Raw genomic sequence first — 17,201 nt, forward strand, 5'->3', positions numbered from 1 at the left:
TCTCCTCCTCCTCCTCTTCCTCCAGGAATGTCGTTTTTACCTCCTACTCTGAATCCTAACATGCTAAAAGCGCACGAGCCTCCGTGCCAACATCTGCAAATAAACACAGAAATGTCCACGCATGCTCAGTGCACTAAACAAACAGTAGTGCACACACGGCCTCCCGTCAGCGTGCCGACCACCTGTGAGGGTGCACACACATCCATAAACCTCCCTTTCTACTCCCTCTCTTTTCCATTATTCTCCTGAGAGTCCAGCACTGGGCCTTTACTTCCAAACCAAACATAGAGTGAATTCCACAAACCCCACCCCAGCACCCCCCCAACATCACTCCCCGGCCTCCGTCTCTCTCTCTCTCTCCCTCCTTCTCCCCTCCCTCAGACTCGTTCTGCTCTGTGTTTAAGGAAGGAACGAATTGCTGGCCCTCTTAAAAATAACAAAAAAAGTCTGATAAACAGCAAAGAAAAGAATCATGAGCAGAGAAGAAAAGGAAACGGACTTAAAGTAAAAACGTGTTGCAGGCGTAAATGATGATTATGAAATAAAGATGAGACTGGAGACCAGGCGATAGTGGGAATATTCTTTTTTCTTTCTTGTCGTTTGATGTCACCTTTGATCTCGGGTCAACGCAGGTTCTGTGATGGCAGTACAAACACATTCGCCGGTACTCAGGAGGTGTATTCCTGCTTCTGGCCCAATGACCTCTGGTTGAAGGTCGTAAAAACAGACGATACCCCAACAAGTAGCACCGTTTGGGGGCATATGTACACCCGCAGAGCTGAACAGACCGCCTGCATTATATAAAATAGACTTTTAACGGTTTATTTAATTGATTTATAAGTTTCCTTCTCAGGATAAATAATCGCTAATTGTTGGGAAAGAACGATTCTACTCCTTCACTGTCCTGTTTTTATTCCAGTCTTCCATCTGCAGAACGTTTTCTTAAGGATCAGCCTCAATTAGTTTCAGCTTTTTTCAAGCAAATTAAGGGAGTCAGGCTAAAACGTTAGCTTGTTTTCTCCTGCATCCAGAAGCCACAATAACCATTAGGCCTAATTGTTTAAGGAAAACTGGCTTACTTACCTGTGTGGCATCTATTCCCTCCATGTTTGTTGTATTAACCTTTTATGAGGGCTCAAATCACTGACTTTTAGACCTGCAGGGCTCATAATGTCCATCATTTTGAGCTCATTGCCCTCACATTTCATAGCCTTTTTCCTTTCACCCCCTCTTTGTTTCTCCAGTAAGAATGAGAAGAACGGCCTACAGTGCAGCTGGAATGTGTTATTATTTACTGGCTTGGCACACACACACACACACACACACACACACACACATACGCAGTGTAAACAAATTGGGTGAATCTGCTCTGCACATAGGAATGCAAGGCACATGTGTTTGTGTGTTTTAGATCTGGATGACAGAGCTGAAGGAATGAAAGAGGGATGAGAGAAAGGAAAAAGGGAGAAATTAAAAACATGAAAGAAAAAAAATGAAAAGGGGCGACGGAGGCGGAGAACCGGAGAGCTTTTTGGGGCTGTCTCAAAGGTTAACAACACGTCTCTCTCTCTCTCTCTCTCCCCCTCTCCGTCCGCCTCTCTCCACCTCCTCCCTTTCTCTGTCTTTCATTTCCTTTCTTTTCATTCCCCCTGCTTTCCTACGTTCAACACCACCCACGACAACAGCGCCCCCCCCCCCCCTCCCCCCATCCTTGACATTCTTTCTCCGTGGGTCTCTTTCCACTGCCCCTCAGATGGAGGGAGAAACAACAAGAAGAGGTTTGTGTGGTGGCTGGTGTCATGGTCCCAGATCATGATGGGGGGGTGTAGTTTCCACAGAGCGATGGTGCCAGCAGGGGTGGGTGGGAGGTGATGTGAAACCGCACTGGCGTGGTGCTCAATGGCCTCACAGTCAGAAGGTCCTGGGATCAAACCCCAACTCGGGCCTTGCTTTTCATGGATGTGTGGGTTTGTCCCAGAAACCAAAAGGTTAATCAGGGTGTTTTCCATCCGGTACCGTTGACCGGGAGGTCATGTGGATCCGGCCCGTTGGCACTGCTTCCCACCGCTCCTGGAGGATGGGGGATGAACGCCCTTTACAACCTTCTGTGCTGAAACATCTGAATGAATGAACTTAGATGTTCTGGACCCTTGTGCCTGAACACCAGGGTCCGGGTTCACGTCTCGCCTTTCAGCTCCTGCGCTTCTTCCCAACGCATGACTTTCACCACCCAATAACTCATCAGCCTTGTGTCATCTCTGGCCAAGGGCTCATGGATTCCTCATGCTAATGATAACCATCTTTTTGTCGCTTCAAAAATATAAACTACAAATTCATTAAATTCCCTCTCTAATTGGAATCACATTTGGATTTTTAGAATGTGCCAATTGTGTGTTCCTAAGCAGTTAAGGGAAAGTCTTACTGCGTGACAGGAGGGAATGCTCCCGATGCAAAAGCCAGGCAGAATGAAGCCACGCTGCTGTGTTTTAATTACGCCATGTCGATTGATTTCCACCCACAGAACCAGTCACCAGGAAGGCTCGTTCAGAACTTCAGAATACGAAACACTGTTTTCTCTATTGTGCCTCAGTGGGGCCCCACCCTCCACTTAATAACTATGCTAACTTTTTTTTAATGCAGTCCCCATCTGGGCAAGCGGTTCGATGGATCAGATCACAATCTGCACAACCCGCAAAGTAGGTTTATCCTCCCAAATGAAATTTTGCCCCTTTCATCTTTTTTCTCAGCTCTGTTTTATGAGCGGGTTTGGTTGGTCGTTGGGGTCGCTCGGCCTTTGCGCGTCACGTCTGAACATTCAGCCAACTGAATCAACAGAAAACACGCTTAATCTGGGCAAAACACGTGCATGTAATGAGCTGCCACAAGGTTTTTAAAGGCCTGGACAGCGTCAGGGAAGTGCGTTTTTAGTCGAGAACCAATTAATCCCTATCCTGAGAGATGACTCCCCCGCTTCGGAGGGCCGCCGCCGCCCACCTCCTAAATGGTAAAGACGCCAGTGTCGACACGAGAGACACTGCAGGCTCGCCTGACAGTTATTGCAGACTTGCTCTGCAGCGTTGCATCACTTGGCGCTGCTGGGAGGGGGCGGGGGGGATACTGGATAATGGGAAACGTGTGAGGAGAAGCAAAGGGAGGCAGATCACAGCTGACTCCCACAGTTCTCTGCCTCCATCTTTCTCCGTCGGGGGGCCTGTTTTCATTGCTCGCTCTCGTCCTCTCCTGAACTAGAGCTGACATCATAGAAAAGCTGCAGCACATTCACGAGTTGCAAACAACCGGCGGCAAACTTCCGTTTCACCTCCATGGATGCAGTTTGTCTGCATCGGCTGCATTCGGCCCTTGAGATTCTGGGCTCTGCGTTGTGTGTTTCCCTTGTTGTCCGCAGTGCTTTCTTCCTTTGTTCTCTTTCATCTTCCCTGATATTTGCCCTGCAAACAGGGTGTCCAGTTTCAGCCAATTCGATTAAATTCGTGCTAGAATCCCCTCCCGATTCTCTCCTGCAGTCTGTGGCTGAAAGTAACGAAAACAAGCCCCCTCCCTGTCATCCTCCTTGCTTTTACACTGGCATTGCGTAATACCTTATAAGGACGTGGGATGGAGGGATCAAAGGATGTATCCGCTAAAAAATGAGGGCTGATGTTGTTTCAGTGTATTCAGCCCCCCACCCCCAACCCACCCCCCACCCCCAATTCAGCGAAATCCATTCTGGCACTTCAAAAGAAAACTGACATTCGATTTATTCTTAGTTTTACACCCGAGAGAGGAAAAATGGGGCCGAGGCACGTTCAAGACGTGAAGTTCAAACCGGAGGAAATAAAAGCAAAGGGAAGCTCAGAGGCGGCAGAGTAAAAATGGAAGAGAAGAAAAAGAGTGGGCCAGAGGAGAGGGGAGGAGAACGGGAGAGGTATGCTCTGCTGGAGGACTGGGAGAGGAAAACCACAGGAAGGAGGGAGAAAGAGAGAAAGAGAGAGGGGGGGGGTAAAAATGAGAAGGGAGAGGCCACATCAGGGCGTCGTGCAAGCAGAGGCTTCCTGTGAGAGGAGTGCAGACTCTCGTGTGGATACTGTGTTACAGATGTGGAGGCAGCTACATCCACATGCACATTTTTATATGTCTAGATTTCTCTCCAGTGCTGCTCGACCACGTGATACCATGTAAAATGCATTAAAACGCTCGGCGGCCATGTTATTGTCTTTGGCAACTTCGGGCCAAAACTTTTTGCTGATTGAAGTTGACTTTAAGAAATACGCCGAAACTCTGGCAAGAGTGGGGAAAGGTTACTCCCTGCATGTGCACGGCACCTTGTCTGCGTGTGTGTTTGTGTGCGTATGTGAATGGTTGCGTGTGTGTTTTGCAAGGCACTGGGGGATCCATAAGAGGGTCTGGGCATGTTGCCCAAACACAGGTCATTGAGGGAAAAGGGGGGAGGACCTGTTTGTGTGTGCGCGCGCATGTGTGTGTGTGTGTGTGTGTGTGTGTGTGTGTGTGCGTATGTGTGTGTGTGTGTGTGGTGGGGGAACCTCACATGTGGTTACAAGTTTTGTGCATGTCTCCTGGTATGACTAAAGTCTGAATGCGTGCCTGGATGCATATGGTTTCGTATATGCGCATGCCATCACAAATAACAGTATGTGTGCGTGAATGTGCGTGTGAGGTTGCTGTGGAATGTGAAACCAGTGTGGTGAGGTAGCTGGCACACTGGCAGATGAACCTAAACACTGACTTCATTGTGGTTTAGCCTCTGCCTCATATTATGTCGTGGGATCCTGTTGGTGATTGTGGTGGAAGAATCTGTGGCGACGGCGAGTTTAGAAGTTGAAGAGGTGCACAGGCGGCTGGAAAGATGCCTGGGAGAATACCAGACTCTGCTTGGAAATCCAACCGCTGAATGTAAATTAATAATATTCCGCTGCCAGCTAGCATTGCATGGCCAATAAAGATTAAGCAGTTGTGCGATAAAGATGCAACTCGTGTCTGACGCCTTTAAGGTTATCTGGGAGGGAAAATACTGGAAAAATACTGAACGAGCAAATTTTGTTTAGTTTTTGTCCATGAATGTAATGTTTCTTTCTTTTTAAACGTAAACATTAAAGCCGACTCTCTCTCTCCCCCTTCTGGCAGCGAGAATAACTACACCAAAAACTCCGGTTGCAAGGGAACAGCTACCTACTTTTACTGTTCTTGCTGTAGCTAACAAAAAAGTTTTAAAAAGCTAACAACTCCTGCGCCACAGCTGGACGTCTTGAGAAAGTCTGCAGGTTTTAGCATAGCCGCTTAGCTAGAATGTTCCAAATTCGATTCCAGTTCAGAGCTTTTATATGTGAGTTTGATGTATTCCACTTGACAGTTTGGGTTTACTCTTTCCTCCCTCCGAGCGAGTTCCACTGTGGGTTTTATCTGTGATCTTTACACTCATCGACCTGCAGGGGGCAGTGCAGTAAACCCCCCTAAAATCTAGGTATAATAGAAGACTGACAAAAAGTTGTAAAGTAATATTTGTCAAATACAGACTAAAGTTATTGACTCAAGGTTGATCTGAATTTGTGGCTGTCTCTCCACTTAGGTACGCAGAAGAACCACCGGCAGCTATGTTGTCCCTGGACGAGCCTCTTGACTTAAAGTTACCCTCTAGACGACGAGATGGTCCACTCAGACTTGGGAAGAGGCCTTGTTCTTCCTTCGTCTGTCCTCCTCTCGCTGCCACACGACCACGACTGCTATGCTCCACCTTTCCTTCTCCACCTTCCTCCCCAGGTACAAATGAAGCCCTTCAGTGGGGACCTCTTCTCAGGATTATTATTATAAAAGTTCACACTGTTCAAAATCCAAAAGTTCACACTGTTTCATGAGACGACTCTCAGATGACCACCCAGATCATTAGCATGCTAATGGTTGACAAGGGCTATTTTCAAGTTCTGCCCTCAATGAGTTTAGAAGTGAAGAAGCCTTCTGGAGAGAAGGCGAAATATCTTCAAGAAAAACCTTAACAATTCCAGTCGACACAGAGATCTTACTTGGATAACTATGATCTGGATGATTGAGAATCTACACACACATCTCCTCAGCATTCTCACCATGATAATGCGATAAGCAGATCCTGTCTGTCTTCTCGCTTATGTTTAACCTAATTTTAGTAAATCTAATGAAGGGCAACCCGTTTGGCCTCTAACACACATTGTCTGCAGCTTCATCATTGAAGCTTATAATAAGAAGGGTGTGATGTTAACCTGAAGCCCTCCATGATAACTTCATTACGGCTCCTGAGACAGTCTGAATAGACGATATATCATTGGCGTTTTCCAAAAATGCAAATAATATGTGTTTGAAAATGTCCCTTTGCCCTTTCGGTTCTTTTCTAAAAATGGATTCAGAATGAAGTTAAAGCCAATTTGGTTCACCATCATCTTTCTTATGGGGCAGGCAGCCCGCTAAGAAAGACCTTTGGAAGTAATACTGGTCCAAATGTATTCTAGAGTAGAGGGAGAATTTATGTTTATGAAAGGTTTGGAGCAAGACCACGTCCTCCATTTCCCTCAAGGTTCATTTAATCCAATAGAACTTTGATGCTTGATGATTTGAGCCCTAGAACATTAGCCTGTCCTTAGTCTATCCTACAAAATCATCCATTATTGAGAATCTTCAGTCCAGCTGTTGTCACTCAACCTTCATCCTCACACATTGTTAATGTCCTGTGCTGTAAAGTGCGAGGCCAGTGTGGTGGCTCAAAGGAGCTGCCATTGTTGTGAAAAGGAGCTGTGTGGTGCACATGTCAAAACACCGCCAAGCTAGATGCGCCGCACCTTTTGTGTAACAATATTTTCCATTTAACATTTGAAAAAAGTGCAATTTTAGTGGAAATGTGGTTTCCAAATGGGTCCTGTGATTCAAGGATGACTGTACTGAAAGGATGGAGCAGTCAATGAAGGTCAGCTGACACAGGAAATTACTCATCAGTGAATCATCAAGCTTTCGTAACTCAAGTCTTTATAAAATATACAACAAATAGCCACATTTATTGTAATATCTTTAACTCTTCTGAATAGATTCTCAGTCTCCCTCTCAAGATCGACCAGGACTGTGCTTCAGTCCAGCTCCTGCCTTGGACCTCAGCCTGTCACCTTCCTCCCGTCACACCTCCTCGTTCTCCCCGTCTCCTTCCTCCCCTTCCTCACTCTCCCCGTCCTCCCCTCTGGACTCCCCTGGCAGCAGCAGCAGCCCTCAGCCACACCTCTTCTCACGGGTGAGTCCAGGAGTTCTCACATGGAGACTGCAGGAACGTTGTTGCGTGCTTAGACTCTACCAAGAATAAAGAGTCCTCTGATCCAAACATCTGGTTTATAGATTTGACAGGAAATAGACGAGTTTTGTGAATGAGTTTTTTTCCCCCACTGGCTCCGGTCTCAAGTTTGTTCTCTTTTCAGGAACTAGCTCCTTCTCGAGGTGTGGAGGGCAGAGCTTCACCACAGGGTTACCAGTTCTATCTGCCCGTCGGAAGTCCGCCCAGGGCCTATTTTCCCTCCTCCCCGTTTGTTGGCCAGAACCGAGAGAAGCCGGTTTCTCCAGAGTCGTCTTTATCCTGTCGCTGGATGAAGGTAAAGTTAAGGTCAACCCTCGTATCCCACATAAACCATCAAATCTGAGTTACAATATCTACCTCATCTCTCCTCTTCAGTGCCATCAGCTCTTCACCTCGCTGCAGGACTTGGTCGACCACATCAATGACTTTCATGTCAAGCCCGAAAAGGATTCTGGGTATTGTTGCCAGTGGGAGGGGTGTGCACGGAATGGGAGGGGCTTTAACGCCAGGTAAGTCTAAATCTGAGCTCTCTGCGTGCAGATAATGTCGATATTTTTCATTTAAATAAGCTGGAATCTTTGAAGAATAACTAAGAGATCTTTGGTGTTACAGGTACAAAATGCTGATTCATATCCGCACACACACCAACGAGAAGCCGCACAACTGTCCGACCTGCAACAAGAGTTTCTCACGTCTGGAGAATCTGAAGATCCACACCCGCTCACACACAGGTGAGGACCCCAACAATAACCTGATCCGGGTGCATGATCGTGGGGCACAAATGCTAAAAGTTTGCTTGTTTTACCGGCAGGAGAGAAACCCTACATCTGCCCTTATGAGGGATGCAGCAAACGATACTCAAACTCCAGCGACCGATTCAAACACACCCGCACCCACTACATAGACAAGCCCTACTACTGCAAGATGGCTGGCTGCCTGAAGCGCTACACGGATCCAAGCTCCCTACGCAAGCACATCAAGGCACATGGGCATTTTGTTGCCCAGGAGCAGGGCCCTTCAAATAGACTGGGATCCGGTTTGGGCCAGCCGGGCCACCAGAGCCCCACAGAACTGCCGTCAGCAGGCAGGGCCAGCGTCATCCTCCCCGGGGCTTCTGCAACTCTCCTCGGAGGCCTGGGAACATCTTTGCCACTTTCAGCTTTCTGCCACACCGGAGCTCTGGGCCACCCAGGATTGCCGCTCTTCCCCATGGGAGGAGGAAGAGTTGGCTTGGGACCACTGGGACTCTCAGACTCACTGGTACATTTTGGCCCCACATCCATGTTGGGGCTGGGAGCTCTAAGAGGTATTCGACACATGGGTGGGAGGGAAAGAGAAGAGGAAGAGGAGATGGAGGAGGAGGGGGAAGTCCTGAATCTGTCTGCAGGAGAGCGGTCCAGACCACACGACCGCTTGTCCTGGGTGGTAGTTCCTCCAAGTGCGCTCCTCCTTAAACCAGCTGTTGTCAGCTAGGGAGTGTTTGACATCATGTCTGAAGATCTGTCTGAGTGCACAAGCTTACACACCCTGCTGAACAATTGTGTTCTCGCAAGAGCCCAAAGGTCAACATCATCTGTAAAGCTAACCAGGAACCACTGTAGACAGCCCGGCTGACTGAAATCCACAAAGGTCTCTGTTGATTGTACAAAACCTGAACTACTTTTGGGTCGCAAAATGTGTTAGCACTATGCATGTTTCAGTTATCGTATACTCTCTGATATAAATCACTGTCTGGTGACATGTTAAAATGCCTATAAGCCATTCCATAGCTATGACACTCAGTTACCTTTGTGACCGAGGTCTTCTTTCTGCCATTTATTAATCATAGACCAATGAAAAGCTGACTCAGATCGAACAGCAAAGCACTCACGGAACAAAGTATTTTGTCTAGATATTTTGTCTATGAGAGTGAATTTTCTGGAACTGGGTCGAGGTGTTGACAGGGAAACAGTGTTTTTTGCAGTTTACGCCAGATTCTTCTCTGTAACATCACAGTGACCAGTATGAGTGGACTGGTGTGTACAACACGGAAGCTAAACTTGACATTTCGATGTAGGCTGGTCTAAAATATGTGCCAAAGATCTGACAAAGGACGTAAGCTCCAGCTGCAGGTGAAGGGCAGAGCAAAAACCAGAGAAGGACAAATATATAAAAGTTTTAATGTGTGAAACCAGTGGAGCTGCTCCACTTCTCAGTCAGAATCACTGACAAATGTGTGTAGTCCAAACATCCCATTCATCTTCATTCACCAGCAGCGCAACAATAACGTCGTCCTCAGGGAGATTATATCAAGGGTTTTTTTTTACAACCGCAAGAGTAAACAACCCTTGGAAAGTTGTGTTCTGTCCAATCTTCAACAGAGACAAAAGACAAAATAGATGAAAACTCACAGGTACATCTATAGCTTGGTTAAAATTACTTTCTCATTTCTTCTCAAAGTCAAATCAGAGGCTACTTTATCTCATTTTCCTGTTTTCAGTCAACACCACGAGGCATCATCCCTGACTCCTTGTCTCCTTTGTGACGTTATGAGCAAAATACGAGTTTAGTGCATCGGTTCGTCGCCCCGATCAAAGCAAAGGAAACAATGTGTTTGATTTCTATCTTCAATCATCTCCACTCGTAAATATTGTTGCTCCATGATGGAGCCCACTTTGGTTTTGACCATAAACCTTTTTCTGAAGAACTCACATCAGATTAGAGGAACGTCAACCGTCGTTTCTTAATTCTCACTTTTCCTGGTTCAGTTCCAGTTGGAGCCTTTATGCATGTTGCTCCCATACCTGCAGGCCTTTTCCAAGTTAGTTGGAATGTTTGACTGAAGACTTAAAATTGCTCATAGGTGTGTGTAAGTGTGTGTTCCTTGCAATTAACTGGTGACCTGTCTTGTTTGCATATCCACCTCTCTCGGAAAAAGCACATAAATCTGTGTTGACAAAAACTGGATGAGGATTTTAGATTAACTGTCTCGCATGCAGTTTAGCTTTTTGCTTCATCATATCAAGACAATGATCTCTGTGGGATCAGCAGCCACTCAGAAACAAGAACAGTAAAGAAACAGATGGCCGAGACATATTTTCTAAACTGTTGCTCTAGTATTTTTTTTTTTTAAAGTGAATGTTTGACAATGGCCAAACTGTGGCCAGTATCAGTGTCGATGTATTACATATTCTTTCTTTGCACATTTATTTATCCCAGTCAGTATTTCAAAATGTGTCTAAGTGCCTTGTGTTCCAACTGACATTATATTACATTATATATGAGAGTATGTACACAAATGTAAAGTTTTGTTATTTTTAGACAACTGAAACTCAATAACATGACAACGGATGTGTTTTTGCATCAGGGCCACTGCAACACTTTAGAAACTTTATCGTGACTTCATGGCAGTAAGTAAATAAATGATATATAAAACAAATCTGTTTGTGACTATTTGTGAAATACATCCACAAAGGATTTAATTTCCTGCTATCTATTTATGGCGCCATGTATAAAGGGATGGTCACCAGGATCTGTCAGTGTTGATATCCATAAACAACAATTACAAATGATGGGAGTTGGGGCACTTACTGAAGTAAAAAGATGTAAGTTTTTATATATATGATGAAATTCAATAATAATAATAATGAGAAATTTGGGGAAAACGGGCTTTTCGTTAGCTGTGAAATATGTATTAAAGCTGCGAGTCAATAATGGGAGGAAATTGTTGTTGTACCTAGTCTTGGACAACAGGTGGCGTGACGCGCTCATTGCTGTTTACCACACCCCAAATTAACCAACGAAGAAGACGATTGCGGTGGGAGCTGTTGTTGCGTGTTTGATCGTCATTACAGTCTGTGAAAAATAAAATATGGATAGTAGAGGTTTCGGTTCTGGTAGGTATTCATTATATCTTACAGATACAAAAAAGCATATCGACATTTCATCATATATTCTGTATTAATTACGTTTTCTGTTAGCATCCGAGACGGGCCTGATGTGTTAGCATTTAGCTTGCACTCAGTAGATCGCCGAATGTACCGTGAAACAAAGATAGATTAGCTAATTGCTAAGAATCTATTTTTGAAAGCTGGCGACATCAGTTTATCAAAACTACTCTGGCGTATATTTTGTTTTACTTGGCTGCTAATTTTCATATGTTTCACATGTGTTAAAATGGTCTCGTAAATGGGCCTATCCCTGTCTTTAAAATGGAGTCAGTTTAGACTAACCGACACTAATAGATCCACCCAAGCTATTACAACTACTATTATTGCGAATTTCTTTTTCATTTAAACTAAAAAAAATAGTCAGCCTAATGGCAAATTAGACTAATTGTCACCAAGTAGTGGTCTTATCGCGCTTTTATTTGTCAAACGTATGTTCCAGGTGACATACACACCCCAACCAATAAAGACGGAGACTGGGGTTGAATATTGGTATTTTTGGGGCGTCAGTCTGCGTGTCTCTGTGTAGTATATAATTTTTGTTTTATTGTTATATTTTCCCAACAGGATACTCCAGCTGGGGAGGTGGTGGAGGAGGAGGCGGCAGTGGCAACGGAGGCAACGGGAACAGAGGTACGTTTGCACAGCACGTTGTCTTTATATTTATGGCACAATTGACGTTTCTTTTTAATATGTAGAGAATTTAAGTTTAATTAGGTAAGGATCTCTTGAACATAAATATATACTTTTACTTAGGAAGTTACCTTTGCATGTAAAATTCAGTTAATGTAGTCGGATTAAACCAGTGGAAACTCGCTGAACCTGCCTCATTAAACAGATTACAGTGTTGCTGTTAAAGGCCTTCAATCCAGTATGTCAACATAATACAAATACCTGAGTGTGTTGTAGACAGAGGAACTACTCTTGTCTAGTTAACAACCTTATTTTGCAATAAATGATGTTCAAAACAGCATCAATTACCAATTCAATTTCCCCACGGGGATGAATAAAGTTCATCTTAATCTTAATACAGGTGTGTAACAGGAATCCTCTCATATTTTCAGGTTCTGGTGGTTATGACTCAATGTCTGGCCTTGGGGGCTATGGAAGTGGCGGCCACATGAAGAGGTGTCTCACTGGGGCCGATGCTGTCATTGCCAAAATTAACCAACGCCTTGACATGCTCACTCAGTTGGAGGGGGGATTTAAAGGGTCTCGATGTGACAGGTAATCATTTCGTCTTCTCCTCTCTGCCTTCTTTCATGAGCAGGTACTAGTTAGATATGCAAACCAGGGATATAGCTACTTTGATAGTAGTCATTTTACATGGTAACCTTTCATCGAATGATTTGGGCTGTCAACCTGCCTGGACGGATAACTCTCACCCTCGTCTCTGATGGAAATGGGTACACTCCAGGTTGGTTGTTTGGTGGCATGTGGATGTGATCATACATGGATGTTGGGGGAAAATATGACAACTCCACATTTGATAGTGGGGAAACCCACTAGCTGCACATTTAGAACACAATTTGGTTGGCAACAGTGGGACAGTTCATCCTTTTTCCAAAACCCTTTGACATTTGTATTTGTTCAAAACTCCGTTTGATTGTATTCCGTTAAACTCATCCTCGATATGGCCTAACCCCGTGTTCTGGTTTTAGGTTATAAAAGAGAGATGAGTTCATGGGCGGTAGTTTTATCGCTTACTTATCAATAACTGTGGTATATACATAAACTTGGCCCACTTTTTCTCATCCTGTGCATAAGAATTTACCATAATCGTGACTGCCCAGGATATTTTTTTTGTCCAGCGAGTTTCAAGACCCCAGTTCTTTTGACAGACTTTTATCCCGAAACTGCAGAGTACCGTGTAATGTCCATCAAAGAGCATGGTTGGATGACGTTACATAACCATAATCACTACCTTGATCAGATTGTTAGGTTGATAAGTATCACCCTTTTCTGATCAAACATGGTTTCTGAAATTGGAAGAAAACAAAAGAGAAAGCGAGGCCATGGAGGAGAAGGAAAAGCAGGTGGAAAATTCCAAACCTGACTGTAGTCCCTGCCTCCCCTGCTCTCTGCTGTTCTCTGTCAACCCTCTTCCTCCCTCCTGCAGGTTTGACCAGTATGAGTCATTTGACTCACGCCCCTCCGGTTTCACCTCCTCCCGCGATCTCTACAGATCTGGCGGAAGTAGCTATGGTTTTGGTGATGCTCGTGAGGACAACATGCCGGTGGGCCAGCGAGGCGGCTCAGGCTTCGGAGAGGGATTTGGGCTAGGTGGGGGAGGAGGCTTTGGCAGCCCCTCCTCCTCCTATGGAGTCGCAAAAATGCGACAGAATATGAGAGAGTCCTTCACCAGTGGCCAGGGAGGAGGCTCTGGAGGTGGAGGTGGAGGATGGGCTGGAGCAGGCCGACGTTCCCCCAGAAGGGGTGGAAGTGGCGGAGTTCGAGGAGTTGGAGGAGGTTATGGAAGCCGCAGGCCCGATCCCACTCCAATTGGTGGAGGCGGGCGGGGAGGTGGTGGTAGAGGAAAGCTCCCATCCCTCCTGTCCAACCGCATGTACCCTGAAAGTGGGGGCTTCCACCAGGGTTCCATTCAAGGGCCTCAAGACTTTCCAGGGAGGCATTTTGGCGGGGGCCCACGGGCTGGCCGTCAGCGAGGCCGCAAGAGACCCCTCAACAAAGTAAGTACCTCCAACCAAATCTGAGCTCCTCAGATATTGGGAAACATTTAAGCTGTTTCTGATACCATCTGGCAACTCAACATCATGTGCTGTAGTGCCTGTATATGTGTAGGTTTGTCAATAACAAGTCCAAACTTATTTGATGCTTCATTCAACCACCAGCCTTTATCTCACTTGGTCAGAAAAGCCTCGTGGACCTGCCAGTTTCTTTTAAGTATCGGCAAGCGATAACTGTCCCTTCCCTTTGGTTTTTGGGGACATTAAATGACCACCTTCCTCCTTCTTTTCCCCTTTGTCGCTTGTCCTTGTCAGGTTTTAGATTTGATAGCACTAGGAGAAGAAATTACATCTTCTAATTGGCCCTGACATTCCAGTGTAGAGAACTGGTTCCAGGTTCTGTTAATGGCCCTGGAAAGCCTCTTTGTGGATTAATTTGTGTTGAATTTAGCAGGTAAAGCCTCAGCATGATATGCAGAAGAAGAGAAAGCAAAGCCTCACCGCTGCTGATGAGCCAGAGTCAAAGATAAATAGGATGGAGGGCGATGCTGCAGACGCTCCACAAGGTACTTTATCATCAAAATCCATCATTTATTCAACTCGGTTTTTCTGGGGGTTTTGGTAGATTTTTAAATTCCAGTCTTTTTCAATGTATAATTGGAACAAAAGCGACCAAAGAGTCGGGCATCAGTAACATTTATCCCCAGGTGGTGATATCGGTCTGCTGTAAAAGGAAGAAGCACATCAGAAATGCTTACTTTTTACATGAGTGTGTTCTATTTCCTTAGAGCAAACTGAGAAAAATGGTGATGACAGTGAAACAAACGCTGAACCAAAGGTCAGTCGGTTACATTCACATCTACATGACAACTTGAGCAAGAGATTCCAGTTGTCATTAATGCATCAAAGTCAACCCCTAAACTGCATTTTTTTTTTTTTTTTTAAATAAATAATCAACAAAGACTTATTTTCTCTTCTCAGGAAGCAAATCCTGCTGTGGATGCAGAGAAAGGTAACTTCCCTGAAGCTCCTTCTCACCGTTTTACATTATCCTGGAAATACAGTGCACCTAATAACTGTTCTTGTGACTAGCTTCACCTAAAGCAGAGGAGAAAAAAGTTCAGCATGGTAAACAGTCTCCAGGCCAAAACCTGGACAAGCACCCAAAAATGAGGAAGAGGAGGGGTTTCCTGGAAAGGTGAGCTGATGTTTACCTCTCTGTGATGGTGCTCAGGACCTGTTTGGCTGTCCATGAACCTGAATGATGCATTCAGTTTACTGTAACTTATTTTTGGATAACCCTTCATTTTCCCGAACAGGGTGATGTTTGCATGCTCTGTGTGCAAGTTTCGTTCCTTCTACAAGGAGGAGATGGAAGCGCACCTGGACAGTCGCTTTCATAAGGACCACTTCAAGTTCCTTTCAGGGCAGCTGTCCAAGCCAACCACAGACTTCCTGCAGGTGAAACTCATAAAATATTGGACTTTTTTTGAAAGGACAAGAAAGTTGCATCTGATCTTAGACTAATCCTTTAAACCCTTTGATCTTTTTGTAGGAATATTTACAGAATAAGTTCAAGAAGACAGAGCAGAGGGTTAGCCAGATGGAGAACCACAGCGCTGCCATTTGCCAGATGTACAGAGAGCAGGACCTCACTAAAGGTGCGCAGCAACAGCCACAGGCAACCGCAGGTACAGATACAAGCTTCTAATGGCTAATGACGCTAATGTCTGTAGAGCTCAGCATGGAGCACTTCATGAGGAAGGTGGAAGCAGCCCACTGTGCAGCGTGTGACCTTTTCATCCCCATGCAGCCCCACCTGATTCAAAAACACATCAAGTCACCTGATCACAACTACAACCGTAAGGTAAATTGGCATGCCGTAGGAAGAAAATCGAGAAAGAACATAGTTGTTTCACATTAGCGACAGGATTCTTTAGTCCTTAAGTAATGAAGCGTGGGAATTATTGGTCATCCAGAACCAGGGTATCATTAATGTATGAATTTCGGCTGTTTGTTTTTTTTCCATCTCTAGGGCATGATGGAGCAGTCAAAGAGGGCCAGTCTGTCGGTCGCTCGTAGCATCCTCAACCACAAGCTCATTGGCAAGAAGTTGGAGAGCTACTTAAAGGTCTGTTTTATAGCATGGCATTGGCCCAATTACTTAGAACCAGCATCAGTTAAAATGGAAATTTTATTTATGTCTTTATGGCTGCTGTTGGGTGAAACATTTTTCAGTGCTGTACTCTCTGCTAACAGGGAGAGAATCCGTTCTCTGGTAACCAAGATGACCAGGATCCTGAGGACTCCATGGTGATCGAGGGGTCTGAACAGGAGTTAATCTCTGAGGCTGCAGGTGGCGAGACGGTCGAGGGCCCAGTCCAACCTGAAGGGGAAGCGGGTCAAGAAGAGTTTGAAGGCGAAGCACCAGCAGCAACAGGAGCGGATGAAGAAAAAATAGAGGAGGAGCAAGGAACGCAGGGGGAAGGGGAGGAGGTGGCAGTGGAGGAGGAAGAGCAGCAGGACAACCAGGAAGAGGATGAAGGTTTTGAAATTGGAGGGGAAGAAGAGGGGTACGTCGTACAGGACGAGATTGGCGAGGAAGGGTTACACATTGAGCTGGAGGATGAAGGATTAGAGGTGGCGGAAGAAGAAGAAAAGAATGATGAGTGACTGTTGCACCCTGAGAACTATTTTTCTAGTGATTTGTTCCCTACAATCCCAAACTCTTTTTTTTACCACCTAATCCCACCACTTCCAGTGTTGGATTAACATGTTTATATTATTTAGATGTGGAGGGAAGAATATTGAGCTCATTTTTCATGTACTTGTGCCTTTTGTTTTTCTTTGTTTTGATTGATTTTGTCCAGAACTAAGTTTTTATTGTGTATATCTGATTCAAATAATGCCATAGCAGTCTGTCCTTTTTGTTGATGATTTTTCAACCATTCATGTAAAACAGGTTTTACATCTTATCATACAGTTGTGGGTGTGACCGAGGTTATCAGACATTTATGTAAAATATTCAGAATTTATATCATATGGTAATCAATGTGGACTCTAACAGAAATAAAACTGGTGAATAAATCACACTTTTGTATTGAGATCAAACTAGCGTATTATAGAACACAAATGTGTAGGCCTTGGCATTGAATAGCAGGAATGTTTTGTCTAAAGGAATAAACATTGCTTCACCTTATATCTGGCAGTAATTTCTGTGACATTTTAAAAGCGTTCATCTGTATGTCGTTGACGTTTTAAAGTCTAGTA

At 45.0% G+C, this 17,201-nt stretch overlaps 2 protein-coding genes across 4 annotated transcripts; both read left to right on the forward strand.

The window, feature by feature from the left end:
* The first annotated feature begins 1,526 nt into the window (after positions 1-1,526).
* On the forward strand, positions 1,527-10,736 carry LOC105417691 (zinc finger protein GLIS2-like). Its single transcript, XM_029850705.1, has 8 exons — positions 1,527-1,548; positions 2,641-2,696; positions 5,585-5,775; positions 7,065-7,261; positions 7,443-7,613; positions 7,694-7,827; positions 7,931-8,049; positions 8,130-10,736. The coding sequence occupies exons 3-8, from the start codon at positions 5,610-5,612 to the stop codon at positions 8,789-8,791; spliced, it is 1,449 nt and encodes a 482-aa protein (XP_029706565.1). The 5' UTR covers positions 1,527-1,548; positions 2,641-2,696; positions 5,585-5,609; the 3' UTR covers positions 8,792-10,736.
* A 339-nt stretch (positions 10,737-11,075) lies between these two features.
* akap8l (A kinase (PRKA) anchor protein 8-like) lies at positions 11,076-17,130 on the forward strand. 3 transcript variants are annotated; one of them, XM_011612856.2, is made up of 13 exons: positions 11,076-11,193; positions 11,812-11,877; positions 12,309-12,471; positions 13,364-13,934; positions 14,383-14,497; positions 14,720-14,769; positions 14,913-14,943; positions 15,024-15,129; positions 15,251-15,392; positions 15,487-15,592; positions 15,668-15,798; positions 15,967-16,062; positions 16,191-17,130. In XM_011612856.2, the coding sequence occupies exons 1-13, from the start codon at positions 11,169-11,171 to the stop codon at positions 16,602-16,604; spliced, it is 2,016 nt and encodes a 671-aa protein (XP_011611158.2). In that variant the 5' UTR covers positions 11,076-11,168; the 3' UTR covers positions 16,605-17,130. The 3 variants fall into 3 exon arrangements, with proteins under 3 accessions (XP_011611158.2, XP_011611159.2, XP_029706037.1); XM_011612857.2 differs by having other exon boundaries at positions 14,386-14,497; XM_029850177.1 differs by lacking the exons at positions 11,076-11,193; positions 11,812-11,877 and having other exon boundaries at positions 12,335-13,934.
* Positions 17,131-17,201: the final 71 nt, after the last annotated feature.

This window comes from Takifugu rubripes, chromosome 17 (assembly GCF_901000725.2).
Source record: "Takifugu rubripes chromosome 17, fTakRub1.2, whole genome shotgun sequence".
NCBI lineage: Eukaryota > Metazoa > Chordata > Actinopteri > Tetraodontiformes > Tetraodontidae > Takifugu > Takifugu rubripes.

What these genes read in the sequence shown, in the direction of transcription:
- LOC105417691 (XM_029850705.1), top strand. Translation starts at nt 5,610, where the DNA reads ATGTTGTCCCTGGACGAGCCTCTTGACTTAAAGTTACCCTCTAGACGA. An exon ending in TTCTCCACCTTCCTCCCCAG is followed by an intron (nt 5,776 to 7,064) that starts GTACAAATGAAG and finishes TCTTCTGAATAG; the next exon opens with ATTCTCAGTCTCCCTCTCAA. An exon ending in TATCCTGTCGCTGGATGAAG is followed by an intron (nt 7,614 to 7,693) that starts GTAAAGTTAAGG and finishes TCTCCTCTTCAG; the next exon opens with TGCCATCAGCTCTTCACCTC.
- akap8l (XM_011612856.2), top strand. Translation starts at nt 11,169, where the DNA reads ATGGATAGTAGAGGTTTCGGTTCTG. An exon ending in AAAGGGTCTCGATGTGACAG is followed by an intron (nt 12,472 to 13,363) that starts GTAATCATTTCG and finishes TCCCTCCTGCAG; the next exon opens with GTTTGACCAGTATGAGTCAT. An exon ending in AGTTGGAGAGCTACTTAAAG is followed by an intron (nt 16,063 to 16,190) that starts GTCTGTTTTATA and finishes CTCTGCTAACAG; the next exon opens with GGAGAGAATCCGTTCTCTGG.